Below are 15,572 nucleotides of genomic sequence, written 5' to 3'. Positions count from 1 at the left end.
ACCTCCAGATGCCATCACCATAAACTCTATCTGTTAATCTCAACAACCTCGAAAAGAGTAGCACTGCTTCATTATAATCAAGATTAGCGCAAATGCAATGCTACTTGAAAGCAGTTTTGCGACTGGCACGCAAACCAAAATAAATTAATAACTTATTATAACTTGGCATTCCCCAAATAATTTTTTGGTGCACAACCCCAACACCTGCTCCACCATAGCGTCATTTCAATGCATTGATGCAATGTCAAAGACATTAACGAAGCCTTTATGATGACAGAAAACAAACAATGTCAACTGCTTGGAAAAAGGCCAAATGTTTGCCTCATCAGAGATTCATTACTAATACTCCAGCGCAAATGTTTCCCTCCCGCTATCTCCCTTCCTTGTTTATATTTATCATTACGGCTGCATAATTTGCAACGCCAAACAATCGTCAATCATAGCATAAAAATTTAGGCAATTGTTGCATCGTTACAGGGCCAATGCACACGGGAGCAGTAGCGAAGATGCACTGTTTTTACGTACAGGGTAATGAAGCACGCACGTATGCACACAAATATCCATATATCGATGGCTTGAAGCAACTTAACATATTGCGGACCGCTCACGAAATTTCTCGTGTTTCGCGTTCCGTCTGTTACGGATGGATCACGAAATAACCAGTGTTTTCTACACTTGAAGGTTCAATCCTTGGTTTCCCAAGAATCTAACAAGGCCTACCGATGCCTCGCCTTCGTCTCATCCACATCGAAGGAAACGATCTCATTTGTGGAATCCGAACAAATGAAGCGTTCAAGTTTGCCCCAAAACGTGCGGTCCTTAATGTGTTAATATACACACACTTATCTTCGTTTTGCACTCTTCTCAACAGAAGCCCTTGCTGTTGATATTGCCAGTCCAGATTAGCTTAGTTGTCATCCTTTGTGGAGAGAGTTTTCCTACCGTCATGCGAAACCAAATCACTGACAAAATTCCGGAACATTTATTTTCTTGGTGAGCTGACCATAACCTAGCTTGATGATTCCTTCACAATTGTGTAGCTCAGAACCTTAATCGATACTGAAAGTTTGCCTTCATTCCTTACTGGTTGAATTAGAGAGACTTTCAACTTCTTCAGTTCATTCGTCTCTAACCTTCAAAACGGCCCTTGAAAAACTTTACTTTATCCATCATATTACTCCTCCACCACCATTACCTAGAGAAAGGCATTCGATCCCTCGCCCTCCAGTTCCCACAGCAACGAAGTTGTGCAGTCGCTTTCCTCACGAAGAATGAAAGTTTGCCTCAGCGAGATTAATCGTTTATACTCTACGCAAATATTCCCTGTTCGTTCTTTTTCTATTCCTTCGTTCACGGAGACTTTACATCTTACGATTTTTCGGGAAAGCATACAAATGGACAGAGCAAATATATGAGGAAATCGGAATGCTTCCAATTTTCATCAATTTAAATCATATACAGACTATGGGATTGTAATTTATAGCATATCAAACAAATCTTAGGGAATTTCCGATTCGTTTGATATGTAAATCGCTAAAATCCGTTCGCGGCAAAAATAGTTATTCACGTTAACTTTATTTCATAAAAACGTGACCTGTATTCTGATTTGGCACCCTTAATGAAAGACGTTTCCCTTCTGTTTCAAATTTCAGTTCAGTGCCATGAGCTCCTGAAAATGATCTATTCAAATCCCACTTCTATTCATAATTTGAATTCATTCTCTATCTGACGTTCTAGCAACCGATTCAAATTCGAATTTCAGCTTAGTGAACTAGCAAACGCCTCTCCTTCCAAATCACACGGTCTTTCAAACTTTTCTCGAACTTCCTAATAACTTTCAGCAACTTTCTTTCTTCAACTTTCTTCTATTTCCTTTTTCACAATTTTGCAACAGTTTAACATTTTCCTCTTTCTCTTTTTGACATTTCTTACTCCGTTCGTTTCCTCATCGTCCAAAATATACAGCGATGCGGCAGGGACATCACCGGTGTAGCCAGAACACATATAGTTGGGGGTATACATCATTGTTGGTGATTTAGAGCCATTATCAACAAACCGGAAGTAAAAACAAGGCTATATTCCTTTTCCGCTCGTAATTTATTTTCACTTGGGAGCTTGGGAGATTTCCACCGGAGAACCGTGTGCCACCCAACGAAAGACTCCGCTGTCGTGCTATCAATAAACAAACATACACACACAGTGATGTCATTTTATTCGCTTGAGGCACCGCATCGATTTTCATGCCGTCTGGTGAAGAGTGATGTTGTAGTTTTGCATCACACGCACTAGTTGATGTTGTTGTTATGTGTTGCCAAACGTAGATTCAGGTGATTAAGAGATGTGGAATAATGATTCTTGTGTAATAAAAGATAATCGCTTCCTCACGATTCATCTGGATGCCCGATGATCACAGGCGATCGGACGACAGCGGCCACTCGATGAATAAATAAGACATACCGTGTCGGTTTACCTACCGTTAGGTTATAGTGTTTGTGCTTACTTAATCACACGCAAGTATTTTTTATTTTGCACGTTGTCAATGTGATGGTTGCACAAATATCAAATCGCCTGTGTAAATCCCTTTTTTCATATTTTTTGTTTTTGTGGGGTAATATGATCAATTTTTACAATATCTAATGAAAGAGATTTGTTTTGTAAAATTTTTCGAACAACTTTTCCGTTGACGCCAAAAAAAACCAAGCTATGATTGAAGGTGCAGAGCGTTTCAAAGTAATGTACATTCTTTCAAAAAATAAAAATAAAAAATGCTAGTATGTCAGACTTTGAAAAGTCATAAAAAAATAGATTGCATGATATTGCGCCCAAATTTGGGATTTGAGCACTCGAATATTATAGCAAGAAAGGAAAAATATTACGAAACAGCTGAGGCAATTTTCATTTTTCGCCTGATGGCCAGCACTAGCCCTCATAATATTTTCACTGGTTGAGACTACTTTGAGGAACAATGGATGGGATATTTTGACTCATCCCATAGGCCAAACCACGCCTCTTTTAAATGCCTTTTTTCGATCGATTTTTCCCCTGGGGCAAAATTCACTTCAGACCGGGTATTAAAATTTATATTGTTTCAGTTATTCCAACAATGACCAGTAATTTTTATAAGGAATCCGTAAACTGTCAAAAGGACGAGAAAAAGTAGTGGAGAGCAATGAACAATAGAAAATTGAATTTTAAAGAAACAAATAGATTCCTGAGATAACTAAGATACTCACAATTGGAAAAATGTTCGCCGCTGAAAGAAAAACACTTTTAGAACAACCTGCTGTCTAAACTTTACTTTATCGACCAGTAGGGGCTCTCCCATAAACTAAGCAGCTAATCAAGATTCAATGTTACTAAAGCTTCTGCAGAAATACTGATCCACAGTCTCGCAGTCAAACACTGATTTCCAGTCATGTTTCAACCTCCTTTCGATGTTGGGTTGTATCCTAACATCTTGCAGAATTGTTATCGCCACTGGAAGATTCGATGGACTAAATGTATATAGCAAAGGGTCTATTTTGGAGTGGATTTTGGTTTCCCGATTCCTCCACATAAATGTAAACTTTTTCCCGGTCAAATATCGGATTATTGTAGACGGTCCCATATATTCGGATATTTTTACTTTAACTCTCGAAAAAGTTCGAGACTTGGCAAAAACCACGTTAATATTTATGAAACCATTCCACATTGACTACTGTTTAAACATCAGCTCACAAACCAGTATATTCGGATGCATTATATATGAGCATTTTCTACGCTACACTGCTTTGCCCAGCAGTGGTTAATGCTCACCGATGTTGCCATTGACCTTGAACTCATGCACACTCGAATCCAGTCTAATAATGTTCTTCCGGCCGGTCGAGCGAAGCAGACTGGACGCAATGATCAATGTGTGGATGGGGACAGAAATTTTCTACAGATAGCAGTGGTAAGGGAACGATGCGTTCCATAGAAAGTGAAAACTGGGATTGATCAAATGTCCAGGGATGCTAGTCATCAATGGCCGAGATGCGGCTTGACCCGATCATTTTTGAGCATCCGCATGAATTTGTTTAAGTGTGACCAGTCTGTCTACTAGTGTAACTTGGAGACGGCTTGTCACGCTAGATTGAATCGTTTGCAACCGGTTCTAAATGATGGGGCTACATGAGGTATGTGTGTCATGTTGTACGTACATAGATAGCGAAATATTTTGTGCTCGAGATTGATGGGAAAACATATTATCCTGGAAGTGCTTTCTGCTATCATTCGTGCTCGTGTATGTTGATGGTGGTATAAGGTTTTTCACTTTGTTAACATCTGTAAATGGTATACGATTTGACAGGCTACAATATTCCTGATAAAATTACATTATTTAATTACTTCCACCAACGAACTTTTTGCTATTCTGGATCACGAATTCGGTAATGTGTCCATCATTGATATAATCCCATTTTTTCATACTGGTATTAACACGTCCATGAGAACTTAATTAACGCAGGCGGAAGAATTAACTCACATCCACTTAACTTGCACACTTTTCCGACGAACGGGCTTTCAGTGCATTATCGACTTCCATCTCCATTGAGATGACACGCATGAGAATATGAGCAAATCAACTGACGTTTCCGAGATTTACATTTCATTTCCTACAATTTAATGTTCACAATAAAAAAAAACATATTTAGAGTAACAAACAATAACAATACAGGAAATTTGCTGACGAAGGTTTCCCTTTTCTTCCTTTCAGGTCGGAAAATACCGGACATTGAGCAGATTCTGCGAACTGTTCGCTCTGCCTGGAACACCCCGAAATCACAACGATCTATTCGGCAAAGGTAAGCAGCACTCGGAGAGAACATTGAACTGTGCCCCCATAATTGACAGGTTTCAGCGAAATCCACCACCCTTGCTCAAGTGCCTTTCGGGGGGAAAATAACAGAAAATTGCCTCCGAGAACACGGTCACAACTTTTAATAATCCCAATAACTCTTGCTATGCTTAGACAGGGATGATGAATATTTCACAGGAACGAATGCTTCAAATTGTTATCGGTGAGAGAGATGTAGAACCAGTGAACAAAAGTGAGTGGGAAGAACCATTACAGAGCGAACTAACTTTCTAGCTTCATTGCCATTGAAGTGTTTATTTGTCTTCCACCACCCTCGAGCAGAAAACTGTTGCAGAAAACTCAACAACGGAAAAGTTGTTCATTTTCTGTTCATTGATTTTTCTGAAACTCCTAGGGGCGTTATATGAATGTTGAGTGTCGGGGTAAGGAACTGTTGTTTTCGCCTACGTTTGTTGCGTTGACTGATTACAACCAACAAAGATTGAAGTCTCGACTTCAATCTTTCGTCCTCTCCAATCTTCTGAATTAACAGGGCGTTTTATAAAGAGATATAGCTATGAATTGAATAAATAACACAGATAAATGGTGTCAATAAACGTGAATTTGGCATAATTAGAAAGATAATTCTTTGCCATTTTCATCTGTATATGATTTCTGGTCTATGGCTACATCGGCTGGCTCGGAGAAACTTCTATATTCGATCACTTTTTGTAGCACTGGATGCCGTATGGTAGTGTGCAGTGATGGTAAAAAATCACATTCAACGATCAATAAATAAGTATATCCCTCTAGTCGGATGTTTTTAAATCACCCCCAGCAGGCGATGCTCTCTTATCCTTCATATGTACACAGAGAGAATACTTGGAACGGTGAGCTACCAAGCTCTCAAAAAAGCAATATGAAAGAGGAATCCCCACTGTATGCACTCTCGAAGCATTACTTCTACTACTCAAGGCTACTCGTGAGCAGAGCTGCAATTTGTCATTGTCACTGCATGTATTTGGGCTACTATGACGACCATTGCAACATTACCACCAAACGACGTGCAACAAAATATAAACCGACAAAACAAATTCCTCACTCTTCGATACTAAATAGTTTGTCAGAGTGTGTTGACGACCAATGCATGTTGCAAGTCAGTGCCATATGATCGTCAAGACGGGAAATACTATGCCACTTGATGTAATGGAAGTTTACACGTTTACCAGGGTACATTTGTTTACGTTGGGCTACCTGAATACCATTCTTACACGTTATCGCGTGTTCGACATAGTATTTACTTCAGTAAATACCGGCAACAACAACCGGAACGAAAATCGAACCTTTGCTCGATGAGAATAAAATACAGTCTCCGACAATCATCAATTCGATGCTGACAATTTTACCGCCTACTTGGTCGGTCAAAACGTATTGACGAAGCTCAGTAACAAGCAAATTGTTGCATCGTACTCCGTCAGTCACCATTTGACCAACATTTTTGTCAGTAGGATGCGACTAACGTGGCTCGTCAGTTGTCAGTGACATTGATGAAAAAATGCAGCTCTGCTCGTGAGTGCAAGCCACAAACGATTAATCCCATCCCATAGAGCGGATGATGAGTTCTTGATCGGAATGTGTACAAGAGACGATCAACTGAAATCTTACGACACTCATTGAGGGATTTTTAATTCTCTATTGCACTGACCGCAGTGAGTGGTTGACTCAGTCTCGTGTCGATTTTATTATGCTGTCGTCTCCCCCCCGATAAACAGCAGACGGGAAATGGATGCAATTGATTAATTACCAGCAGATTTGGGCGAATCTCATCCCGCCCAAAATCGTTTTTTAGATTCCAATAATTCTGAACATTCACATTTCTCTTCAAATATTTTTTCTAATAATAATTCAATTAGTGATCTCACGAAACACTTTTCGAATTCGATTGAATTTCAGACCCTTTTTTATTTTGTAGATAAAACGGATCACATATTTGATAAATTCATTTCTGTGTGGTTACGTTTTTCGTTGCAAATAAATGTAATGAATTAGTATGGACATATGTTATTCATATATCGTGGATTTATTGAACGACCAATGTTTTTTTTTCATATCCCTTCAAACTTGTTGCATCTCTTGAGTGTACATACTGCTTTGTCCGCTGATTTGTTTGGTTGAATCTGGTTAATTTCAGGTATTCAATCTCCATATTGTCGAATAAATACTATTGGAACAATCGGTATCGCAGAAAATGATAATCAACATCCTACCTAATCATCAAACGGTATGCGAAGAATTTAAGTGAACTGACGGCATTGGAATATATGCTTTGTGAGGACCACATAATTATTATCAGAGCGGATAAACGTCCGACTGGAAGTCATGAACATCAATCTAATGTTCCCAAGATAAATTTATCCTTTGAAGGTCGTTAACCTTCCTAAACATGATCAGATGGAATATAGTCCAATGTCGTCTGGAATAACCGAACCAACACCTTATGATCGTGATGTTGTTTTTGCCATTGTTCTGATGTTTCATAACACGGCACTCTATTGATTATTCGCCGAAAATGGATAAAAAAAATATCCCCCTACGGCCTACGGTTTTAGTAGTAGTGCAATATGGTGAGCAAGTCTCAGGATAAGCAAACATTTTAAAATAAAGCTTTTTTTTTTTGAATGAATCAGTAGTAAAACAAAACGTCAAAAAATTTCTCAGCTTTGTGATAGCAGATAATCATTACCTATTTGAGTTGTATGAGTATTCCCCCCACAAATTGTGGATAGTCTATCTGCATACAAATTATGTAGAGTTCCACAATCCAAAAATTTTATGAGCAAATATTTACGTGCTTACACAAAAAAAACACAAGTTGACATATTTGTTTTTTGTTTGATTCAAGGTAATCAAGGTCTTTTCTAGCCACAAGTTTACTCGAAAGGAGTGTTCTGTATTTGGTCTGGCGGAAAAATATATCTCGCAAGACCACGTGTTCGATATCGTAATAGCCTTGGCCAATAACGCATTTACATTAAGGGGGTATTCTAGTGTAGAGACACGAATTTCGGACGTTTTTTCGAACTCCGTAAAAATAAAACAAAGAATATTTTTACTATCCATTATATCATTATTCGTTTATCTATCTTTCAACAATAAAACAAAAATAGGACCGAAAAAAAATATTCATAATTAGAATAGTTACATGCTGGTGAAGTGAGGGTGTTCAAAAAAAAGTTGTGCCATGGCGTACACGATTCCAGTCCTTCTGGTTATCTGAAACAAAAAAATCGAACAGATTCTGAATCAGTAAAGATGTCGCTATGGCATGAACCTCGGACAAGTCAAAAACATGGGTTTTAACAAAATGGCGGCCGTTTGAAAACAAAAATGCTGTTTAAAACGTTTTTTTTTGCGTTTACCGATTTTTTAAAAATAGTAAAATTAAAAAGTTATAATTTTTTATTGGTTCATGCGATAGAGAGATGTATGCAGATTATTTTCATATAAATTTGACATAAATCGGTTCAGTAGAACTTGAGATATCGTGTACGCCAGTTAGAAAAAAACTAGTTCCGAGAGAAACGCGTTTGAAGTTCATTGTGATGGCCGTAACAGGTTAGATACCACATCACTAAGATGGCTCTAACTAGGTGAATAATAGGATTTTCGATAAGTCCTTTCTAGAGTATATTCTTGAATGCCTAAACTACAGAAATATGGTAAAAAAAAAATTTCGATTTTTTCAGATTTCTAGACTAGAATACCCCCTTAACTCATAAAATTAGTGATATGAGGGGGAATGCTGTTTGTAGTCTCTTGAATTTAAACACCATCTGAGAAATCCTCTTTGGAACATTCAAAATTAATGCCGTCCTATCTGCTGTAGCGCATTTTTTCCTCACACAGTTTCATCGAAGTAAGATCGGCAAGATTAAAACGAAAGAGTAGCGCGTCTAACGAACAGTGATTGGACATGAGTCGAGAGAAGGTGCGAATAAAGTCCCGACTCAAGTCCAGACTTTTGAACCATGGTTTGAGGCTAACCTTAGGGATAATCGAGTGAAGCCACCGACCCAATTCATCTTCGTTCCACTTACGTTGCCAGTTAACGATGGTATTTTTACGGACTAAAGAATAAAATTCATTGAAGGCGATTTGACGCTGATAAATATCGCCTTCAATTGCACCTACCTTTGCCAATGAGTCAGCCCTCTCATTACCCGGAATTGAGCAATGTGAGGGGACCCAGACAAAGGTAATGACTTAACAGCGTCTGGTTAAAGCACTCAAAATTTCTCGTATTCTCTCAAGGAAGTACGGCGAGTGCTTTTCCGGCCTCACTGAACGGATAGCTTCGACAGAGCTAAGACTATCCGTTACAATGTAATAGTGTTCAACAGGTCGTGAGGCGACGCTGTCCAGCGCCCAGTGTATTGCTGCCAATTCAGCAATATACACTGAGCAAGGATTCTGAAGACTGTGGGAGGTGCTAAAAAATTCGTTGAACACTCCAAATCCTGTGGACTCATTCATAGAGGACCCATCAGTAAAGTACATATTATCACAATTGATACGCCCATATTTTGCATTGAAGATCGTAGGAACGATCCCCGATCGATGATAATCTGGAATTCCATGGATTTTCTCCTTCATGAACAGATCAAAATGTACAGAGGAATTGATGTAGTCAGGGAAACAAACACGGTTGGGAATATACGAAGAAGGATCAACCTGCATGGAGATGAATTCATGATATGAAGTCATGAATCCAGAATGAAAATTTAGCCCGATCAGCTGCTCAAAATTTCCGATCACCAATGGGTTCATGACCTTACACCGGATGAAGAACCGAAGAGATAATAAATTGAAGCGATCTTTTAGTGGGAGTAGGCCTGCCAAAACCTCGAGACTCATGGTATGCGTTGAGGGCATACATCCCAACGCGATACGGAGACAAAGATACTGAAAGTAACTCAATTATTCGGACTAGTTTCAGTCTAGCAATGCTTTGGTCAACTCAGAGTTACCAAGAGAAAATCATTTGGTTATGATGGGAGAGGATTAATAGTTAGTCGCAGTTTGCACAGATTACGATCTGTGCAGTTTGCGATTAATCGTAAATCTCATCATGCTCCCTTGTTTTCCATCCTTAGTAGTGTGGGACACAGGTGCGCACGGGACAAAAGTTCGCATATATATATATATATATATATATATATATATATATATATATATATATATATATATACATATATACGTTTGACACTTTATTGCACCAGCAGCTCGCACATATAAACTATATACATTCCATAACAGTGGCTAAAAGTTTTGAGGTTAGAAGTGTTATGCGTTGTTTTGATCTGGTTTATTCTATTTTCGAAATAACGATTTTAAATAACTTTAAAGTCCGAAACTACAGTGTCAAGAATACCTAAATTCTATAATTGTTCATGATACAGCCATTCCATGTCAAACCTCAGATTTTCTCAGATTTTCGTGAGAAGTGGTATATTTGTTCTTTATCATAAAAAATTAGACCCGTATTTTTTTATTTTTTTATTAAGGTGCTCATTTCCATTTTTGGGTGGTCCGAAAAATTATTTTTCCGCCTTTTTCCTAAAAATGACTTTTTTCGAAAATTTATAACTATTGAGACTGGACCGAATTAAAGACAATTGGTTGGTGTCGTTAATATGTATTTTTCCAAATAAGACTAGCTCATTGTCAAATAATTCAAAAGTTATGAGTTTTTGTTAAAGTCATTTTTGGAAGAAAAGGCAAGAAATGATTTTTCGGACCATCGGTTGAATTTGAAAATTCATAACTTAAAAACGAAAAAAATCACATCCCTGATTTTTGGATATTTTGTTATAGATCATTTTTGTGAGCCAATAATCAGAATGTTCAGTCTACTCGCACTGTCCGAAGACGACGGTCGCAAAATTGTTCGCGTCTATCACATAACAGATGTAGTACCGTTATCAGATCGAGGTTGGTGAAGTTATATCGCCCTAACGGGATTCTCTGTTGCGCGAGTGAAAAGAAAACAATCACAACCAGCGTAAAGAAGAAGTCCTCCACCGCGGACGCGGTAAGCGTGTGCTGTGTCATCGCTGTGTGTGGCGTATCATCGTCATCGATTCCATCATCGTATCGTGATGCGATATACCGTTGCAGCTGTGCGAGTGATCGTCACACGGTTCGATTGGGACACCGCTTTAAGTATAACATATATTAGGTTAAGGAATAAAGAACATTAAAAATTATAAAATTGTATATCTGCCATAATGGCAGAAGGAGGCCAGTTTGATATGGAGATTGAAACTACTGTTTTCTCCTCACTAACCACAACGGGGGTTGGGAAGTTACTTAAACGTGTTCCCCCCTCGGAAGAGGCCTCTTCACAGGAAGAGTTAACCCACAAGCCCCCTTCAAGAAAATTTTCAAACCTTTCCTCCTCACCCCCTCAATCTCCCGCTTCCGCTCAACTCCCTAACTTGTCCCCCAGCCCTACTGTTACAGATCCCGCTCAAACATCGACCTCGTCCTCCTTCTCAGTTGCTTCCTCTCCCCGTGTCAAGGTCTATCCAGAAGATGCACCTGGAACTGGCCCATGGGTTGTTTTCTTCCGGCCCAAACCAAAAGGAAAATCTCTGAATGTCATTCAAATTTCGAAAGATCTGGCAAGATATTATTCCTCCGTGGTCGAAATCTCCAAGGTTAGACCGAACAAACTGCGTGTTGTCGTTGCTAATCGGAGGCAAGCTAACGATATTGCTGTCGACAAGCGCTTTGTAATAGAATATCGCGCGTACGTGCCCTGCCATAACGTGAAAATTTCCGGGGTGATTACAGAAACGGGTCTGACGAGTGGATTAATAAAAAAGGGAGATGGCAGATTTAAACAGCTCCCTTTGAAGCAAATTAAAATTTTGGACTGCCATCAACTTGGAAAAGTTTCCCAGAATGGGGAAGAAAAAAAAATCACGCCGTCCGACTCGTTTCGAGTAACTTTTGCTGGTTCCGCCCTCCCTGACTACGTTATGGCGGATAAATTAAGGCTTCCAGTGCGACTCTTCGTGCTAAAGCCCATAACTTGCAACAAATGCAAGTCAGTTGGTCATACAGCAGACTATTGTGCCATCTGCAGAGAGCAACATGAGGGGAAATCCTGCAGTGCGACTGAGCATAAATGTCCATATTGCGGGGGATCCCCACACGAACTCTCAGCTTATGAAACTTACAACAGTCGCTGGGATAAACAGAACCGCTCTTTGAAGGGACGCTCGAAACGCACTTTTGCGGAAATTTTGAAGGGTGCTTCTCCACTGGCTCAAGAACAACAACCAATCAACACACATAATGCTTTCGCTGCGTTGCCAGTTGACGAAATAGAAGCGGACACAGCTGACCTCTCGCTTTGTTCGAATTCACTATCGTTAGATTGCAAGTGGAATGTAATCCAGGACCCCAACGGTAGTGATCACTTGCCAATCAAAATTTCCATCACCACTGGGTCAAATTCTTCTGAATCTATCAACATGGCATATGACCTCACAAGACACATTGACTGGAAAAAATATGCGGACGCGATTCTCTAACCATCAATTCCAGAGATGGTTTACCATTGGAGGAGTATATTTAACTTCATTTCTCGTTTGATCTATAACAGCGCGGTTCGCGCTCAAACGAAACCCATCCCAGGCTCCACTATTCGTCAAAGGCCTCCCAATCCATGGTAGAAAAAATGAAAAAAATTATAAAAAGTGGCTCGAAACATGAGAAATCGCTCTTCAACGAATGAAAGCGAGGAATATTCACATCGATGGATTTTGAATTTTGCACGGAAGGTTTGTTCCAATTCATTCCCGTACAAAAAATTGTTCGAGATATTTCACAAGATAGGTGCGATCTTGATTCCGAGTTTTCGATGGTAGAATTCTCTCTTGCTCTCCTTTCATGTAACAATTCCGCTCCGGGATCGGATAGAATTAAGTTCAACTTGTTGAAAAACCTCCCTGATGTGGCGAAACATCGCTTGTTGAATTTATTCAATCGGTTTCTGGAGCATAATATTGTTCCAGATGATTGGAGACAAGTACGAGTTATAGCTATTGAAAAAACCCGGAAAACCCGCGTCCGACTTCAATTCGTACCGCCCAACAGCAATGCTGTCTTGTATACGGAAATTGTTTTTTTTTCCAAAATATATATTTTATTAAGGCACATGTGGCGTTAGCCTGACGGGGCCGGGAGTCCAATATTTTGACAATTTTTGTCTTACAACTATCTTAGTAATATGTAACCGATTACTCGCGGTTGGCTCGAGGTTAGTATTACAAGTGTTCTCATAATTGGTATGTCGCAGTCTTCGATGCTCTGTACGTGTGCCCGACACGGGATACTTCCTATTGGGATGCAGCCGACCATTAATCAGCAACGCCCCCCTAGTCTGTACCCCATATCTAGCGTGGTGCGTCTTTCTCGCCTCGAGGAATCCAGGATAGAATGGTCACTAGCCGGCGCAATCATCAGCTCGTGTAGAGTTGTCATGAGCGGTACAACCTTTGGCTCTTGTTGAATGATCAGTGGACTGCACAACCTTCGGCCCGTGCATCTGTAAAGAGTGTGTGTATGTATTGCCGCGACTAAGTAAAAGTTTATCGATCGGATAGGAGGGATATGAAACGGGGACACAACGAACGAAACATCATTAGGATTAGGTTTCTGAGGAACAGGTATAGATGAAGCAGAAGATCAGGATCCCGGCTACCTAAGATATCCCGGACGGGGATATCCGATTGTCTGCCTTGTGCTCTCAGTGCTCTAGAGAGCTGAGAGCTCTAGAGAGCAGCATGGAACCGGATACACGACCAGACAACATGCTCGATGTCGTGGTAGCCATCGCCACAATCACAAAGATTGTTTGCTGCGAGCCCAATGCGATAGAGATGCGCGTTTAGGTTGTAGTGATTGGACATAAGCCGAGATATCACGCGAATGAAATTACGACCTACATTCAATCCCTTGAACCATGCACTCGTCGAGACCTTAGGGATAATCGTGTGTAACCAACGACCGAACTCATCACCACTCCACATGCGCTGCCAACTTACGAGCGTATACTGACGAGGAATGTGGAAAAATTCATTATAAGCAATTTTCCTTTCAAAAAGTGTGCCTTCTAAAGCGCCCACCTTAGCTAGCGAGTTCGCTTTCTCATTCCCCGGAATCGAGAAATGAGAGGGAACCCATGCTAAGGTAATCTTGAATAATTTTTCGACCAAAACACTCAATAGTTGTCTTATTCTTGTTAGGAAATAAGATGAGCGTTTATCAACTTTCATTGAGCGGATTGCCTCTATTGAGCTGAGACTGTCTGAAAAAATAAAATAGTGGTCGATGGGCAATGTTTCAATGATCCCTAATGCGTAATATATCGCACCCAGTTCAGCGACATACACGGAACAAGGATCTTTGAGTTTGAAAGAGGCACTGGAATTTTCATTGAAGATGCCGAAGCCAGTGGACCCGTTTATGAATGAACCGTCAGTAAAGAACATTTTATCAGATCCAACTTTCCCATATTCTGCCGAAAATATCGGCGGAATAGAATCGGAGCGTAGGTGATCTGGGATTCCATGGATTTTTTGTCGCATGGACAGATCAAAAATGACAGAGGAATTGCAGAAGTATGGGAAGCAAACTTGGTTGGAGATGCCTGGTGAAGGGTGCACGTCGTGGGTAAGGTACTCATGGTATAAAGACATAAAACTTGACTGAGGAGTCAGTTGGAGTAGATTTTCGAAGTTATCAATCACCAATGGATTCATGATCTTGCAACGGATGAGAAATCTGTAGGATAATTCTGTAAACCGAAGAGTAAGCGGGGGTACTCCTGCCAAAACTTCGAGACTCATCGTATGTGTCGAATGCAAACACCCCATGGCTAAACGCAAGCAACGATATTGTATTCTCTCCAGCTTGAGAATATGAATCCTGGCAGCTGATCGGAAGCAAAAACTGCCATATTCTAACACTGATAATATCGTTGTTTTGTACAACTGAATGAGGTCTCCTGGATGGGTCAACGGAACTTGTTGTAGAAAATGATCTTGTTTCGCCTTGATCGTTGGGTTGAAACGAATGGCTTACTCTCAGATACACAATATGGGTTCCGCAAGGGCAAGGGGACGAATGATTGTCTTGCGTTGCTTTCTTCAGAAATTCAAATGGCTTACGCCGAAAAAAAAACAAATGGCTTACGCCGAAAAAAAAAACAAATGGCTTCAGTATTCTTGGACATAAAGGGGGCCCTTGATTCTGTTTCAATAGAGGTTTTGTCAGACAAATTACACTCTCGGGGTCTGCCGCCTCTATTGAATAACAGGTTATATAACTTGCTTTGTGAGAAACATTTGAACTTTTCTCACGGAGACTCGGCAATAAGTCGGATCTCTTACATGGACCTCCCTCAGGGCTCATGTTTAAGCCTTTTTTTGTACAACTTCTATGTAAGCGACATTGACAATTGCCTTACACAAAATTGCAGCCTGAGACAACTTGCAGATGATGGAGTGGTGTCTGTCGTTAGATCAAACGAATCCGACCTGCAAGAACCCTTACAAGATACTTTGAACAATTTTTCAACCTGGGCCATTGGGCTAGGGATCGAATTCTCCACGGAGAAAACAGAAATGGTGTTTTTTTCTAGGAAGCATAGACCAGCAAAACCAAAGCTTCAACTTTTGGGTAATCC

General features: G+C 40.1%; 1 protein-coding gene across 17 annotated transcripts in view; it reads left to right on the top strand.

The window, feature by feature from the left end:
* Positions 1-15,572, top strand: part of LOC129778078 (uncharacterized) — a 171,267-nt gene that overhangs the window by 90,482 nt on the left and 65,213 nt on the right. For all 17 annotated transcript variants that reach the window (XM_055784732.1, XM_055784737.1, XM_055784739.1 and 14 more), the window contains one exon: positions 4,733-4,820. In XM_055784732.1, the coding sequence (XP_055640707.1) occupies positions 4,733-4,820 (88 nt within the window). The remainder of the gene's footprint in view (positions 1-4,732; positions 4,821-15,572) is intronic.

The sequence above is a fragment of the Toxorhynchites rutilus genome, chromosome 3 (assembly GCF_029784135.1).
Source record: "Toxorhynchites rutilus septentrionalis strain SRP chromosome 3, ASM2978413v1, whole genome shotgun sequence".
In the NCBI taxonomy this organism is placed as follows: Eukaryota; Metazoa; Arthropoda; class Insecta; order Diptera; family Culicidae; genus Toxorhynchites; species Toxorhynchites rutilus.
This window is presented reverse-complemented; position numbering and strand designations above follow the sequence as displayed.